Below are 13,576 nucleotides of genomic sequence, written 5' to 3'. Positions count from 1 at the left end.
GCAAACAATCACGTAGTGCTTTAAAGGCTAACAAAACAGTTTATCAGTTGATGAGCTTTCATGGAGCAGACTCACTTCTTCAGATCTGGAGACGTGGGTCTGCCCCACGGAAGCTCATCATCTAATAAACTCTTTTGTTAGTCTTTAAAGTGCTACATGACTGCTGATATCTCCAGATCTGAAGAAGGGGGTCTGCCCCACAAAAGCTCATCATCTGACCCATAGAAATACTGTCTAGATAAGCAATGAATGATGCGAAGGCACCATACTGCGGCCAGGTCGAAACATACCAGTTCTTTCAATTCCTACCCAGTGCTCTTGCCCTCTCCTACCATTCATGAGACAAGCAGATAACGGCAAGCTTTGTTTCAGCATCCTCTTCCCTATAGGTGTGGAGATGGAAACATGTGAACAAGTTCCTGAAATCAGGCTATTATTTGTGCTCTTCTTACAGAAAACATTCTCAAGAGGCAGTAGGGGCTAGTGGTTCTATCAAGCGGTGGGGAGTCAATTCATGGGTTTTGTTCCCAGATCTGCTACTGCCACACAGTACAACTTTGAGCAAATTTTTGGCCTCAGTTTATCACTTTCTAAAATGGAATCATGGGGTCAGTTCTGAGGCTACGATTGTTTACAAAGCTCTTGGAGAGCCTCAGATGAGCCGTGCTGCCTTTTGCATTTATGACACGTTGGTAACAAGAGCCAACTGTGTAATGTGAAAGAAGAAAAATGGCTTCGGGGACTTTCCCAGTCCACTCCATCACTGATTAAGAGGGAGATTTTCAGGACAAAAATAAGACTGGGACGCCCAGCTTCCACCAAGTACGAATGGGAATGGAGTGCCCAGCTCCCCTGCATTGTCTCTGAAAACAAATCTTCCCCTAGGAATAGCAAACAGCTCTGCATGTGACTCATACCGACAGACCTGCTCCTAAATGCAATTCATACCAGTCATCAACAGTGTCTGCAGGATGCAACCTTCAGTCAAGCCTGAGAGAGCGTTTAAGATGAGGAGACCCCTAGCTAGAGGGCAGCTAGTCAGTCTTCATCTGCCAAGAGAGACTTTTGCAGTCACTGCAAAAAAAGTCAGCCCAGAAGGGATGCGACATCTCGTCCACATGCCTCTCTGTTGAGCAGGGCCAGCGCCTTGCACAGCAGTTTGCTCTCAGCCAGCAGAGAGATGGTGCAGCACACAGAAGCCAGCATTCTGGGCTGCAAGTGAAGAGTGAGAGGCAATTAAATACACCAGTGGCAGGCTGTGGATCAAGGTCTCACTGAACAAAGGGATGCAGCACTTGATTCTTAAAACTCAGGGGTTAATTTCCAGCTTGGCCACAGACTCCCCCACTGAACCTGGGCAAGTCCCCTCAGGTCTCTGTGCCTCTGCTCCTGCTCTGTAAAACAGGGAAGGCAACCCTCTGCTGCCAATTCCAGTCTATCTGGCCTAGTTAGACCAGGGTCCTTGGCACAGGGACTATCTCATAGAAAATATACAGGACTTCTGTATGCAGGCCACTGTGGACAAGCATGGAGCAGAGGAGTCCATGTGCAGATCAATCACCTTCCAGGAGATCAGCACAAATGCCATCTCCTCCTTGGCATGCAGGACTTGGCTCTCAGGGAGCAAAAATATGTAAGTTCTGCAGCTGGACCAAGACAACCATCAGCAGGAGAGCAAAAGGCTGGGGAGGGTAAGTAACTGCTCCTCCTTCTCCAGTGGTACCATTTGTCATTCTCGAATATAGCCCCATAGCTGCGCTTGGTGCTTATGGACACACAGAACCCAGCAAGCATCCTGGATCCTCAGCCACTGCCAATGTAAATGTAGCAACCAGTGACAAATTGCATTCACCATTTCTTAATGTCAGCAGGCAACTTGGGGGGTTAAAAAAAAAACCCACCAGACCTCCGTCCCCTACTGTCATCTGTTGTCAGATCCTTTGCGGTAAAGCAGGAGGGAAGCAGCCATCCAGATTTCATTTCAGAGGCATGGAGGCTCAGATGGAGTAGAGGGAAATAATCAGTAAATGGATCAGAGGGCCAAAACAACCAATACAGCTGCCAAAGCCCAGATCAGGTTGAAAAAGCTCAGTCCAATGTGAGGAGCATTTGGTTCGTCAGCAAATTCTGTGGTAGTCAATGCTAATTTCCTTGGACCCACCAGGCAGCAGGGAGGGGGCAGGGGAAGTCACAAAGCAAAATTAAAAGCAAGATCATCACATTAGAAAATTTCACACTTGGCTGCTAATACTCTAATAAGATGCATGGGGCCACGAGATCAATTAACCCAGCTCACTAGTGTCCTCTGACAGCATTTACAAGATTTATCATCTTTATTTACACTTGTAACCTGACCTGAACAGCAAAATACAGAATAGTCATGGTTCCAAGAACCTACAACCTGAGGGCCAGGAGCTCAGCTGGCGTGAAGGGAATCTAAATCAGTTCAGTTGCATTTTGAACTCATTACCTCTTGTGATGCCCTCTGGGGCAAGAGTGAACGAACACCCGAGTGTCACTCGGCTAGGACAGAGGGGCCACAAAAACGTCCCTAAATAAAACAAGCCAACACACTAAAGCTACGTCTACACGTGAAGCCTACATCGAAGTAGCTTATTTCGATGTAGCGATATCGAAATTCGATGAATAACATCTACACGTCCTCCAGGGCTGGCAACGTCGATGTTCAACATCGACGTTGTGCAGCACCACATCGAAATAGGCGCTGCGAGGGAACGTCTACACGCCAAAGTAGCACACATCGAAATAGGGGTGCCAGGCACAGCTGCAGACAGAGTCACAGGGCGGACTCAACAGCAAGCCGCTCCCTTAAAGGGCCCCTCCCAGACACAGTTGCACTAAACAACACAAGATCCACAGAGCCGACAACTGGTTGCAGACCCTGTGCATGCAGCATGGATCCCCAGCTGCAGCAGCAGCAGCCAGAAGCCCTGGGCTAAGGGCTGCTGCACACGGTGACCATAGAGCCCCGCAGGGGCTGGAGAGAGAGCGTCTCTCAACCCCTCAGCTGATGGCCACCATGGCGGGCCCCGCTATTTCGATGTTGCGGGATGCGGATTGTCTACATGTGCCCTACTTCGATGTTCAACTTTGAAGTAGGGCGCTATCCCCATCCCCTCATGGGGTTAGTGACTTCAACGTCTCGCCGCCTAACGTCGATTTCAACTTCGAAATAGCACCCAACACGTGTAGCCGTGACGGGCACTATTTCGAAGTTAGTGCCGCTACTCCGAAGTAGCGCGTGCGTGTAGACACGGCTTAAGAGTGCTTAATTTAAAAAAATAACACCAGCAGCAGCTGAACAGCTCCAGTGGGTTTCTTGCTGTCATCTGCACTTGCTGCTAGCAGTGTGCTGCCAATAGATAATTTTTGCAGTAAGTTTTGTAAATGATGGGGAGGGAGGGAATGAAATGATGATCCTTACCATCCTGATTACCCCACTCCCAGTCTGGGCCACGGACAACTTTGGCCCCCTGGAAAGTGCCTTTTAACGTGATACGAGGCAAGTTCTGTCGTGGACTCACTGTGACTCTGAAAGACAAAAGCCAGAGAAGATAAATGGGTCTATTATTACTGGCATTGTGCTAGGACCCACTGAAGACTGGGGCCTCAATGCTCTAAGTACTGTACAGTCACACAGCAAGGCATGGTGCCTGCTCTGGAGAGCTCATAGTCTCAAGAGGCAAAATGGACAGAAAGGGTTGGTGGAAAAAAGCACACAATCTACATGCAAAGGCCCTCCCTGGTCCTGCAGGCTCATCTCCATGGGAAGTCCCTTACACATGTGCATTGCTCAGATTAGACCTAGGTTTGATTCCCTGCTCTGCCACAGAGTGTGCGTAACCATGAGCATATCACTTAGCCTCTCCATGTCCCAGTTGCCCATCTATAGAAAAGGAGTGTTGTGAAAATAAATACATGAAAGATTCTGAGGTGCAGACTGTGGTAATGGAGACAACAGAAACACAAATGATGGACTGCCTGCCTGCCTGTGAGATTCTATGCAGCTGCACAGCTCTGTCCCTATGGCTTAGGATCAGGGCCAAGAGCACACGCAGTCAGGAAGGAGGTGAGTTAACAAAAGAGGAATACGATGAGGAAGGTTTGGAGAGGACAGACAGAGAGGAATGATAGGAGGCTGACAGCGGCAGGCCTCTGGGATGGTCTATTTCATATAGTTCCAGACTTCAGAAAACTACCTGCTGATTGAGGAATTCATGTTGATCCAAAGAGTTTTAAATGCAGTTTCATACCAGCACCACAGGACCAAGGGCTAGGGAGGGAATGTCCCCTTTTTGCAATACTCTCAGCTTTCTTGAGGTTGCAGTGGGGGAGGGGGGAAACCAGAATTTTTAGTAAATCTTTCTAAAATAATTACCAAAAAAACCAAACCAACCATGAGATTGGCAAACTCCAAATCACAGCAGAGAAACGATTAAAGGTCAGACCTGGATATTTTAAACTCATGCCTAGTAATACCTTACTCTAGGAGGACTCCACGAATCACCTACAGAATACAGTGCTATTCATGGTAAGAAAGACTAGATGAATCTGTCCCCAGCTCAGCAATCTCATTGATGCAACTGTTCACATGGTGCCATGGAAGATCAAATGCTCAGAGCATTATTACCATGGTCTTACACCAGTTTATGAAGGGATAGGAGTCTCAGGTCAGCGTATGATAGGTTATTCATGTTTCAGAAGCAGAACACCAGAATTCAAACAGGGCTCAGACACTCAGCAGCTTCAAAAACAGAGCAAGGAAAGTGGGGGACGGGGAAGATGGATGTAATTGTTCCTCCTACACAAACCTATCACCACCACACAAATCACACAAGGGCACAGAACTTCTGAGGAGCCCTACAGCCTTCCCTCCCCCCACACCCAAAGCTGCTTATAGACAGCACAAATCTAGAAAGTACTAGTAGCAAGACTACAACTCAATTGTTCACAATACTAAGGGTATGTCTACACTACGCAGCTTTTAGCAACAAGGCTGCATTGACACAGCTTGGTCACTAAAAGCCAGTGTGAGTGATACTGATTGTTGGCACTTTTGCCAATAAAATCCTTCCATTCCCACGAGGGGGGTTTGCTTTGTCAAACAGTTCACACTTTCACTTGCTGTGGCAAATCTTCGTGGTTCCTGGGGGAGGTGGGCAGTTTTAATCATCCGTGAACACGCTTGGTCAATCCAATGCAAGTGTAGACATACCTTAAGAAATTAATGGCTAAAGAAAACTCTCCAAGAAATCCAGCAATTCATACAAAGAAAGCCCATGTTTAAAAGCATTACCTACACGATGATAAGTATGGGGTCTGATATCCTGTTAAAAGAGCTTCCAATTCCCATAACTGTGAGGCAGCTTCTCTGCCCTTTCAGAGCTTGCAGCTTCTGTCTCTGCTACCCTACAGAAGGCTTTTGTTCCACGGGAATCCTCAGCAGCCCAAGTTCTTAAGCATCTCTTTGTTCTGCTCAGTTTAGGGACAACCCACTTTTTTCTTGGTTAGTACAAAAGTAACAGAATCCACATCTACACAATGACTGAGTGCAGCTCTAAAGCTGGAAAAACAATAGTGAAACTGCATTGAACTCTGAATGCTTTATTTATTCTCTACTAATACCCAGAGACAGCAGGCTGAGACTCAGGAAGATAAAGGCCTTACGCTGGTACTTGGAAATAGTATTTATCACCACATCAAAATCCTAACTCTTGTACCTTTCTTAGCTTGTTAATGGATCTTCCATCAAGTGCTGAGCATCCTAATGTGCTTACGAAAAGGTGACATTTATACACACATCCTGCTAATTGGGGGCTTTTCATTACTTAGACTGTAACTTGATGGAAGTAAGATTCTAACTGTTTCTAATACCATCCAGGACATGACAAACCAGACACCTATGCTCTGTCATATGCAGCTGATAATCAGGAAGTAGTGCCACACAGCTCAACTAATTAGAGAACTCCAACCAGTGATTTTATTGCATCATATTATGCCCATGCCGTAAAAGACATGCATAATATTTGCCCTTACAGCCAGTGTTTATCTGTGCACTACATGGTTGAAATCAGAGGTGGAAAAAGTACCCAAAAAGTTACAAGAGTGCAACTGCTTTCACTTCTGAATACTTGAGTACAATCTAGATGTGTGACGTGTATGCACGCACACACGTGTGTATGTTTTTCTCAAACAGTTTTCCAGAAGGACACAAGTAACTTGCACTTAAGTACATCCCCCCTTACCCTAGCTTAAAAAACTTGAGGCTTGACAATCAACATTAGCAGAGAAATCAATGATCCCGAATTAATATTTTCATGGGATTCAAATTTCCTGCAATACTAGCATGGCAAACCGCATCTAGCAAATTATTATTCAAATCCTTTCCTCTCATTCGCTATTTTTTTTTTTTTAAACAGAAGGCCCAAAGTTCAGGTTACAATAGATTCCGGGGCAATATTTTCAAATCTGGGTTTCCGAATGTTAAGCTCCTAAATCCAGATTTAGACATGTAAATAAAAATGGCCTGATTGTCAAAGGTGCTGAACACCTGCCGCTGCCTGAAGTCCACAACAGATCAAAGTACTGAGCAAATGTATCGTTCACTGACTCCAACCAGCTACAGGTGTTCCGCACCTTCAAAAATGAGGTTTCTAAAACTGGATTTAGGAGTTAAACTTCAGAAATCTGTGTCCATAATCTAGACCTATGTCACGATGCCATTATATAAAGCAATAGCACCCCCTCACTGAGTGTCACCCCAGCTCAAAAAGGGTATTGCAGAATTAGCAGAGGTGCAGAGGAGAAAAATAACAAAGACAACCTCTGACCAAAAAAAAAAAAAAAGAGCTTGAGACTGCTTATCTCCTTTCTAAGGGAAAAAGGACAGGATGTGATAAAAGGGATATAAAATAATGCTTGGCTTAGACAAGGTAGACTAGGAACTGCTGCCTCAAACAAACCAAGAGGATATTCAACACAATTAAAATGGGGGTAAATTCAAACTGGAGAGAAACTGAAAAACTCCCCCACTCAAAACAAAAACAAAAACAAACAAAAAAACCCCCAAACCAAAACCAAATCACACTGCACAAGCCTGGACCACCTCGCCACAGAACATCATGGAGACCAAGAACTTTGCAATGTTCAGAAAAGGGTTTGACATTTATACTTCTAACAAGATATTCAGACGACTGCAAGGGATACAAAACCCCATATGCCAGGGTATAAAACAAGCTAATTAGTAAAGATCAAAAAAGGACTTTCTGGGGGACAGATTTTTTTTTTTCTTTCTTTCCACTGCAGAATTTCTTGCACCTTCTCCTGCAGCCTCTGCAGTGAGGTCAGACACTGGACTAGCCGGCCTACAGATCTGAAGCCATCTGGCAAGGTGTCTGGTCATATGCTCCCATTCAAATTGAGTGAACACACCACGAAAGGAAAGGACAGTTTTCATAAATGGAAAACAAAGACATCAGAAAGTTATGACACAGCCCCCCAGCCTGAACCACCACCAAATAAAAAAGGCACCAAAATATTAAATTCCAAGTGACCTAATCGAAAAAATTGGTAAGGCAATTACCAATTGAGGTGGCATCGCACATTCCCAATTACACAACGACTGCAGAAATGAGAGTGTGAATCTAGACAGTATGAATTTTCTGCTTCCATGTTTATCCTCATGTCAGGTTACTAATATTCACAACGGAAAAAGGAGACTGCAAATTCTATCACAACATTAACAGGTCAGGATAGCCCAGGGCTCACCAACACACTGGAGAGTTTATGCCCCAGCGAAAGATGCACTGCGTGGTACAATGCCATCTTCTGCCCCCACCCCCTTCTTTATAAAGCTCCCTAGGGCAGAGTCAGGTCCTTTCTCTGACCCTGACAACACTAATATGGCCCAGTACATTGCCCTTGAATCCTAGTGATGATTTATGGGCAGAATAAATGACCTAGAAAACAGCAGCTAGGGCTAGACCATCTCTGATACATGTCTTTTTAAGAGCAGGTTTGACAAACATCTATATTAGGGACAGTCTAGATGGTGCTTGGTCCTACCATGAGGGCAGGGGACTGGACTCAATGACCCTCTCGAGCTCCCTTCCAGTTCTAGTGTTCTGTGATTCTATACTAAGAGAGGAGAACATGGGAAAGGAAAGTGACCCTGTCTCTCAGGAGAACAGTTTTTTTCCTCCTACTCATTAGGACTCAAATAGACTTGTCTGAAGCCCAAAAGGAAGCGAGAGGAAAGTGGTGCCAACAGGCAGCACGGGGAGAACAGCTGCATTGCTCTTTCCCAGAGAGGAGAGGACGACCTTGTCTTCACTGCCAAAAAAAGGTGCATTTTTTACCTCACGGTAACTAACACCCATGACCTATCCTGGGGTAAAAATAACTGTGAAAACCAGGCACTTTCAGCTTTATTGTGAGGTGAGCTCGCCAAGGTCACTCCCTGGGGAGGATACAGGGCTGTTCACCTCATGCTAACACTAGTCTGTTCTGCGTTCCCTGGGGTTTTTAACCTCAAGGCTGCCCATGAAAGTTAGCTATCTGGCAGCAAAACAGGTGCACTTTCAGCAGCGGAGACAAGACCATTAGGAGGCACAGGCAGCACAGCACAAAGCTGGCAGAAAGCCTGTTCCTTCCACTCTTTTAGAGGAATGGGTCTTTCTGACCACTCTTGAGACATGGACATTAAAAGTTGGATTTGTCACTGTTTCTGCCAGTGCCCACCTCACCCACAGAGGCATCAGTTTGCTAAGGTGCTGAGTGCCCTTCATGCTCATCAAAAACCAGCCTTCAGCATACTGAGAATCTGTCAGGCCTTGAATCTTGGCCCTGAAGATCTAGAAATTTGATTCTCTCTCCATTTGGTATCAATATTTATCACTTAACTTACATATAATTCCCCGTGCCCACACAAGACAGAGAGTGAGAGGAGATGGATGATTTTGCCATAAAGGTACTGGACTGAGAGTCAGTTCCAAGCTCTGCCACAGACTTCCTGGGTGACCTTGGATGAGTCTCTTTATCCCTATGTACTGCTGCACCTTATTGTGGGAGTCCTACACCTTCCTTTTTTTTCACCCTCTAGCTCAGGGGTCGGCAATAAAAATGGCAAGAACAGCCATTCTTTCCAATCTGGTAAAAAACTCAATAATTCAAGAGCCGCAATGCATGTGAATGCAAGATGATCCTTAATAAATAACGTCAAACCAGACTTTTTGTAACCCCTGTTTCAAGAACAGGGTGCACACAATGATTGTAATGCTTACTGCAGGACATTCACAAACGTTTTATTTATTCTATTTCCTCATACTTTGCGTATAAGTTTGTACCACTGTCTTCCTGACTTTCACTCCTGAAACCTCTCTCTCTCTCTCTTCGGAGGATTCTAGTGGGAGTTACCCAATGTTTCACGATCACATATTTTCTAGTTAGATAGGAGTTCATTTCTGGGCTTTTAGATGTTCACTACTTATCAAAAATAATCAGGAGGGTGTGTATTTTTTTTACTTTGCAATTATAATGTCAGGTGCTATGAAGAAATCCTTAAAGAGCTGCATGTGGCGCTGAAGATTGCAGACCTCTGCTCTAGGTAGACTAAGTTCTTTGGGGACAGAGCCTATTTCTTACTGTATACCTTCACAGGGCCTATACAGCAGGGATCCCATCTCTACTAGTGTCTCTAAGGGCTACTCTAATACAAATAATACTGACACGGAGGAATATTTAGTTCTGTTCAAACATTTGGAGATCATCCCTTGTGACACACCCCCCCCTCTTGGCCTCACACAAAAAGGGTCAGCTTGGAAATGACCAGTGACGCCCAATGACGACGCAAGGGCCAGATGTCTTGAACCAATACCTCTTGGGTTTGTAATCTAATTTGAGGTGTTTTGCTCCAAATATTGCATAGCAACCAAGGTTATGAGTGTGTTGCAAAAATACCCTGGGGATGAAATGTAATCATTTCAATATTGCCTTTACATAGCTATTTTAATTAAGACAGCCACTTGCAGCCTGAGCCCATTTCTGTCCTGGAAATTCCAGCAGTATTAGATTTCTATAAGGTTCCCTTGGACAGCATTTAGGAGTGTAAACAAAGCTATTTCTTCTGCAACTAATATTCTGGGAACCAAAGGGCTGAGGGTATTAAGACCAAGCTAGTCGTCCATTTAGGTATTTCTATGGCTCAAAAACCCTCTGGCATAATGGATTTACCGTGAATGCCCCTGAAAGTTACACTGTGCATACTTTACAGATGGGGAACTGAGAAACAAAATTTTCAATTCCCCAGATTCAGACAGGTGCTGTTATATTACATTATCATCCAGAGACCTCAAGTGAGGGTCCTCAGCGCCAGCACTACGCATACGCCTAGTAACAGACTTCCCAGAGAACTTGTAAACTGAACTAAAAACAAAAATGCCAGAGGCTCAGAGAGGGGTAGTGCCACGATCAAAGTCTCATGGCAGATCAGGACAGACCCATGCTGTCTCTATTGCAGCATCTGGAACCATACCCAGATCTCACGTCGCTATAATACCCGACATCCAAGACCATTTTCCTTTAAGGAGATTTTAATGCTCTCAAAGGTGACAACATTTTCTTTACCCGTAAAAAGCCCGTCAGAGAGAGAGAGAGAGAGAGAGAGAGAGAGAGAGAGTGTGTGTGTGTGTGTGTGTGTGTGTGTGTGTGTGTGTGTGTGTGTGTGTGTGTGTGTGTGTGTGTGTGTGTGTGTGTGTGTGTATATAGAGGTGAGGGGACGGACCCTAAGCAACAAGAATCTTTTAGGTAAAGCAACAGCACAACACATTTTGGATTGACTTTACTGTCACAGGGAAGCATTAATTGGGGCACTTCCAGCTAGGGATAAAGGAAATTCTAACAGGAGGCAGCAGCACAAACAGATGCTCTCTGGTCACATACAAGGCTTAGATGGATGACACAGGAGACTAAGGGATAAGGACTGACATAAACCTATTTTGGGGACGATCCTACCAAGAACTGCAATGAGTTAATTTGCAACTTCCTTACTCAGATGCACTGCACATGCCTGCACCCAGTACCCTGACAAGGGCTGATGGATGCTTTGATTTTAGAGGTTACGGAAAGTTCACAAAGCACAAGGGCCATGCCCAGAAGGCCACCCTGAGGCAAGATTTCTAATTAAATTGCAATCACAAAACACATGTGCCAATGCTGTGCCAAACGTGTGCTAAGTAAAAAAAACACAGATAATTTTTAAAAGTTACTTTGTTTCTGCCTGCCAATCTCATCTAATCTCTTCAGTGTCTGCAATAGCCTGAACCAAAGAACATAAATATTCCACTGTTCCTCTCCCTAGAGAGGACAAAGGTTTTTTCATGGCCCCCAGGGGAATTTTGCTGGAAGGTGTGTGTTTAACATGTGCACATGTAAATGCAATTGGCATCACCAAAGTCAGCAAGTGGCTAAACACTTGATGTCATTTCTTTGGTTGCATGTAAATGCACAAGGATGGTGTTTTTAATGGCAATGGAGGAAGCCCAATGAGTGAGGTGAGATATTTGGTTATGAACATGGGGTCTCTCCTAGGAGAGCTACAGAAAGTAAATATCATGGCAGGTTTACTCCAGAAGCCTTTGCGAGATTTCTTCCACTGTAAGGTTCATGGGCTTGTTTTGTTGTCTTTTCAATGTCCATATTGCAGTATAAATACTAAACATAAGAGGGTGAAATCCTGATCCCATTGAGGTCAGTGGTTGTTTTCTTTGTTCATACTATGAACCAGAGAGCAATTATACGGGGATATATATCAAGTGGTGGGCTGGGACATAGATATTTGTTCACTGGTAATGGAACTGGTAGCACCTCATTTTGCACAGGCCAGCAGACACCCTTCACTACCAAACAGACTGGCATGCAAACCAGCAACAGGATTTCTGGCTAATTATCCATCTCCTGAGACATTCAAGTCCCACACCTCAGTTATTAAATGTAGCCTTTTGCATGACTCTTGCCAGTGCTCAATAGTCCGGAATCATCAATGGTCAGAAACAACTAGCGATGGAAATGGCTGTGCATCAGAATCTGAAGAGGACTGCTGAGACAACACCACCCAAAAAAGCCACATGATTTGGAATCTGTTCCTACAGATTGCTGTCAGTATACAAAGGTTTCTGGGAGCTGCAGTCACAGATGGAAGATAATAAGTGGTGGGGCCTGGGTATGCATATGCAAATCTGAGATGTCAAAGACACTGCCCTGTCTTGTCAAGGATGCTGTATAATATTTTGGGCATCATAAATGAAAATAAAAAGGGTGCCTGAATGGGTGGCTTGCTTAGTGCCTAAATGGACTTAGCCTGAGCTCAGAAACTACATGAGCATTAGTCTCTAAACAGCCTGCCTGACACATGCACCTATCAACAAGGAACACAAAGATTTTAGATATGGACTATGAAAGACAAGAGAATGCTGAGAAAGAGATTGTCACAGCACTGTGGCCCCAGGCCATGCATCACAAGGGTGGAGACAAACAGAGACAAGGAAGACTGTAAAGAAAACATGAAGAGACTGTATTCAACAGCCACAGTTAGGTTGTAGAAGGAACCTAACCATCCACGGTTCAGTGACAGCCACCTCAGCCCTGAGCAGAAGCAGTTTTTACAGTTAGTTGCTGACATAGGAAACAAATTACATTATTGTGGTTAGATCATTTAGTCTAACCCTATGTGTGCCAATGAAACACTGCTCCCTACACAGCTTCTTAGTGCTTTAGTCACTATCTCCCTCGGCAAAGAAATTCCTCTGATAACAGATTATTGCTCACATTTAGCCTCAATTTTCCCTGGCTTATTTTCAGGGTGTTATTGCTAGGAAAGAGAAATTCACCACCTGCTAACAGCAGATGCTGTTTTAGTGCAGACTCTATGCAACAGATTTCTTAGAAAATGTCACCATCTACAACCATACTAAGTTTTATCAAAGGATTCACACTGACAGCAGTTGCAGGGGATGAAAGCGCTGAAATCCTGAAGAAGCCTTAGCAAAGACAAGTCAGGCTTCAGGAAGAGGAAGTTTGGGTTTTTAATTTCTGTTGCCTTTTGCTTAGACTCCTCCTTTCAGAAGATGAGAAACAAGCTCCCAGTGCAGTCACACATGTACTGAAACCCAAACCACCTTTTATTTTTTCCTTCTCTCGAGAGAGACAGATCATAATTTGAAAGGTAAAGTTAGGTCACAAGAGAAAATGAGGATGGAGGATTTTGCCCCATACCAGTGACCGAGACATAACCACATAAAACCTTGTAGGTTCAACTCCACTCCAATGGCATAAACATAAGACAAATGTATGGGACAGAACAAGGAGGCGGCCGAGGTTTCAGAGTCAAAATTTAGATGCTGTAGAGCTGAACGAAAGAAGGGCTCAAAGGAGCTGACTCCAGGTTGGCTCTTTTGCTGCCTAGATAGCCAGCTCATACTAGAAATATGCCTGACAACATCCCCTTGGGGAAAGAAGCGTAATACTCCACATAAACCCAGGCATACATAGACTAAAGGAT

General features: G+C 44.6%; 1 protein-coding gene across 7 annotated transcripts in view; it reads right to left on the bottom strand.

Moving 5' to 3' along the window:
- Positions 1-13,576, bottom strand: part of MIB2 (MIB E3 ubiquitin protein ligase 2) — a 112,507-nt gene that overhangs the window by 38,719 nt on the left and 60,212 nt on the right. For 6 of the 7 annotated variants that reach the window (XM_074975555.1, XM_074975551.1, XM_074975550.1 and 3 more), the window contains one exon: positions 3,446-3,552. In XM_074975555.1, coding sequence (XP_074831656.1) covers positions 3,446-3,552 — 107 coding nt within the window. Of the gene's footprint in view, positions 1-948; positions 1,100-3,445; positions 3,553-13,576 lie in introns of those variants that run through there. The other variant, XM_074975556.1, reaches the window with a different exon arrangement.

Source organism: Carettochelys insculpta, chromosome 23, assembly GCF_033958435.1.
Source record: "Carettochelys insculpta isolate YL-2023 chromosome 23, ASM3395843v1, whole genome shotgun sequence".
Classification (NCBI taxonomy): domain Eukaryota; kingdom Metazoa; phylum Chordata; order Testudines; family Carettochelyidae; genus Carettochelys; species Carettochelys insculpta.
The sequence above is the reverse complement of the archived record's forward strand: the minus strand, read 5'-3'. Positions and strand labels throughout refer to the sequence as shown.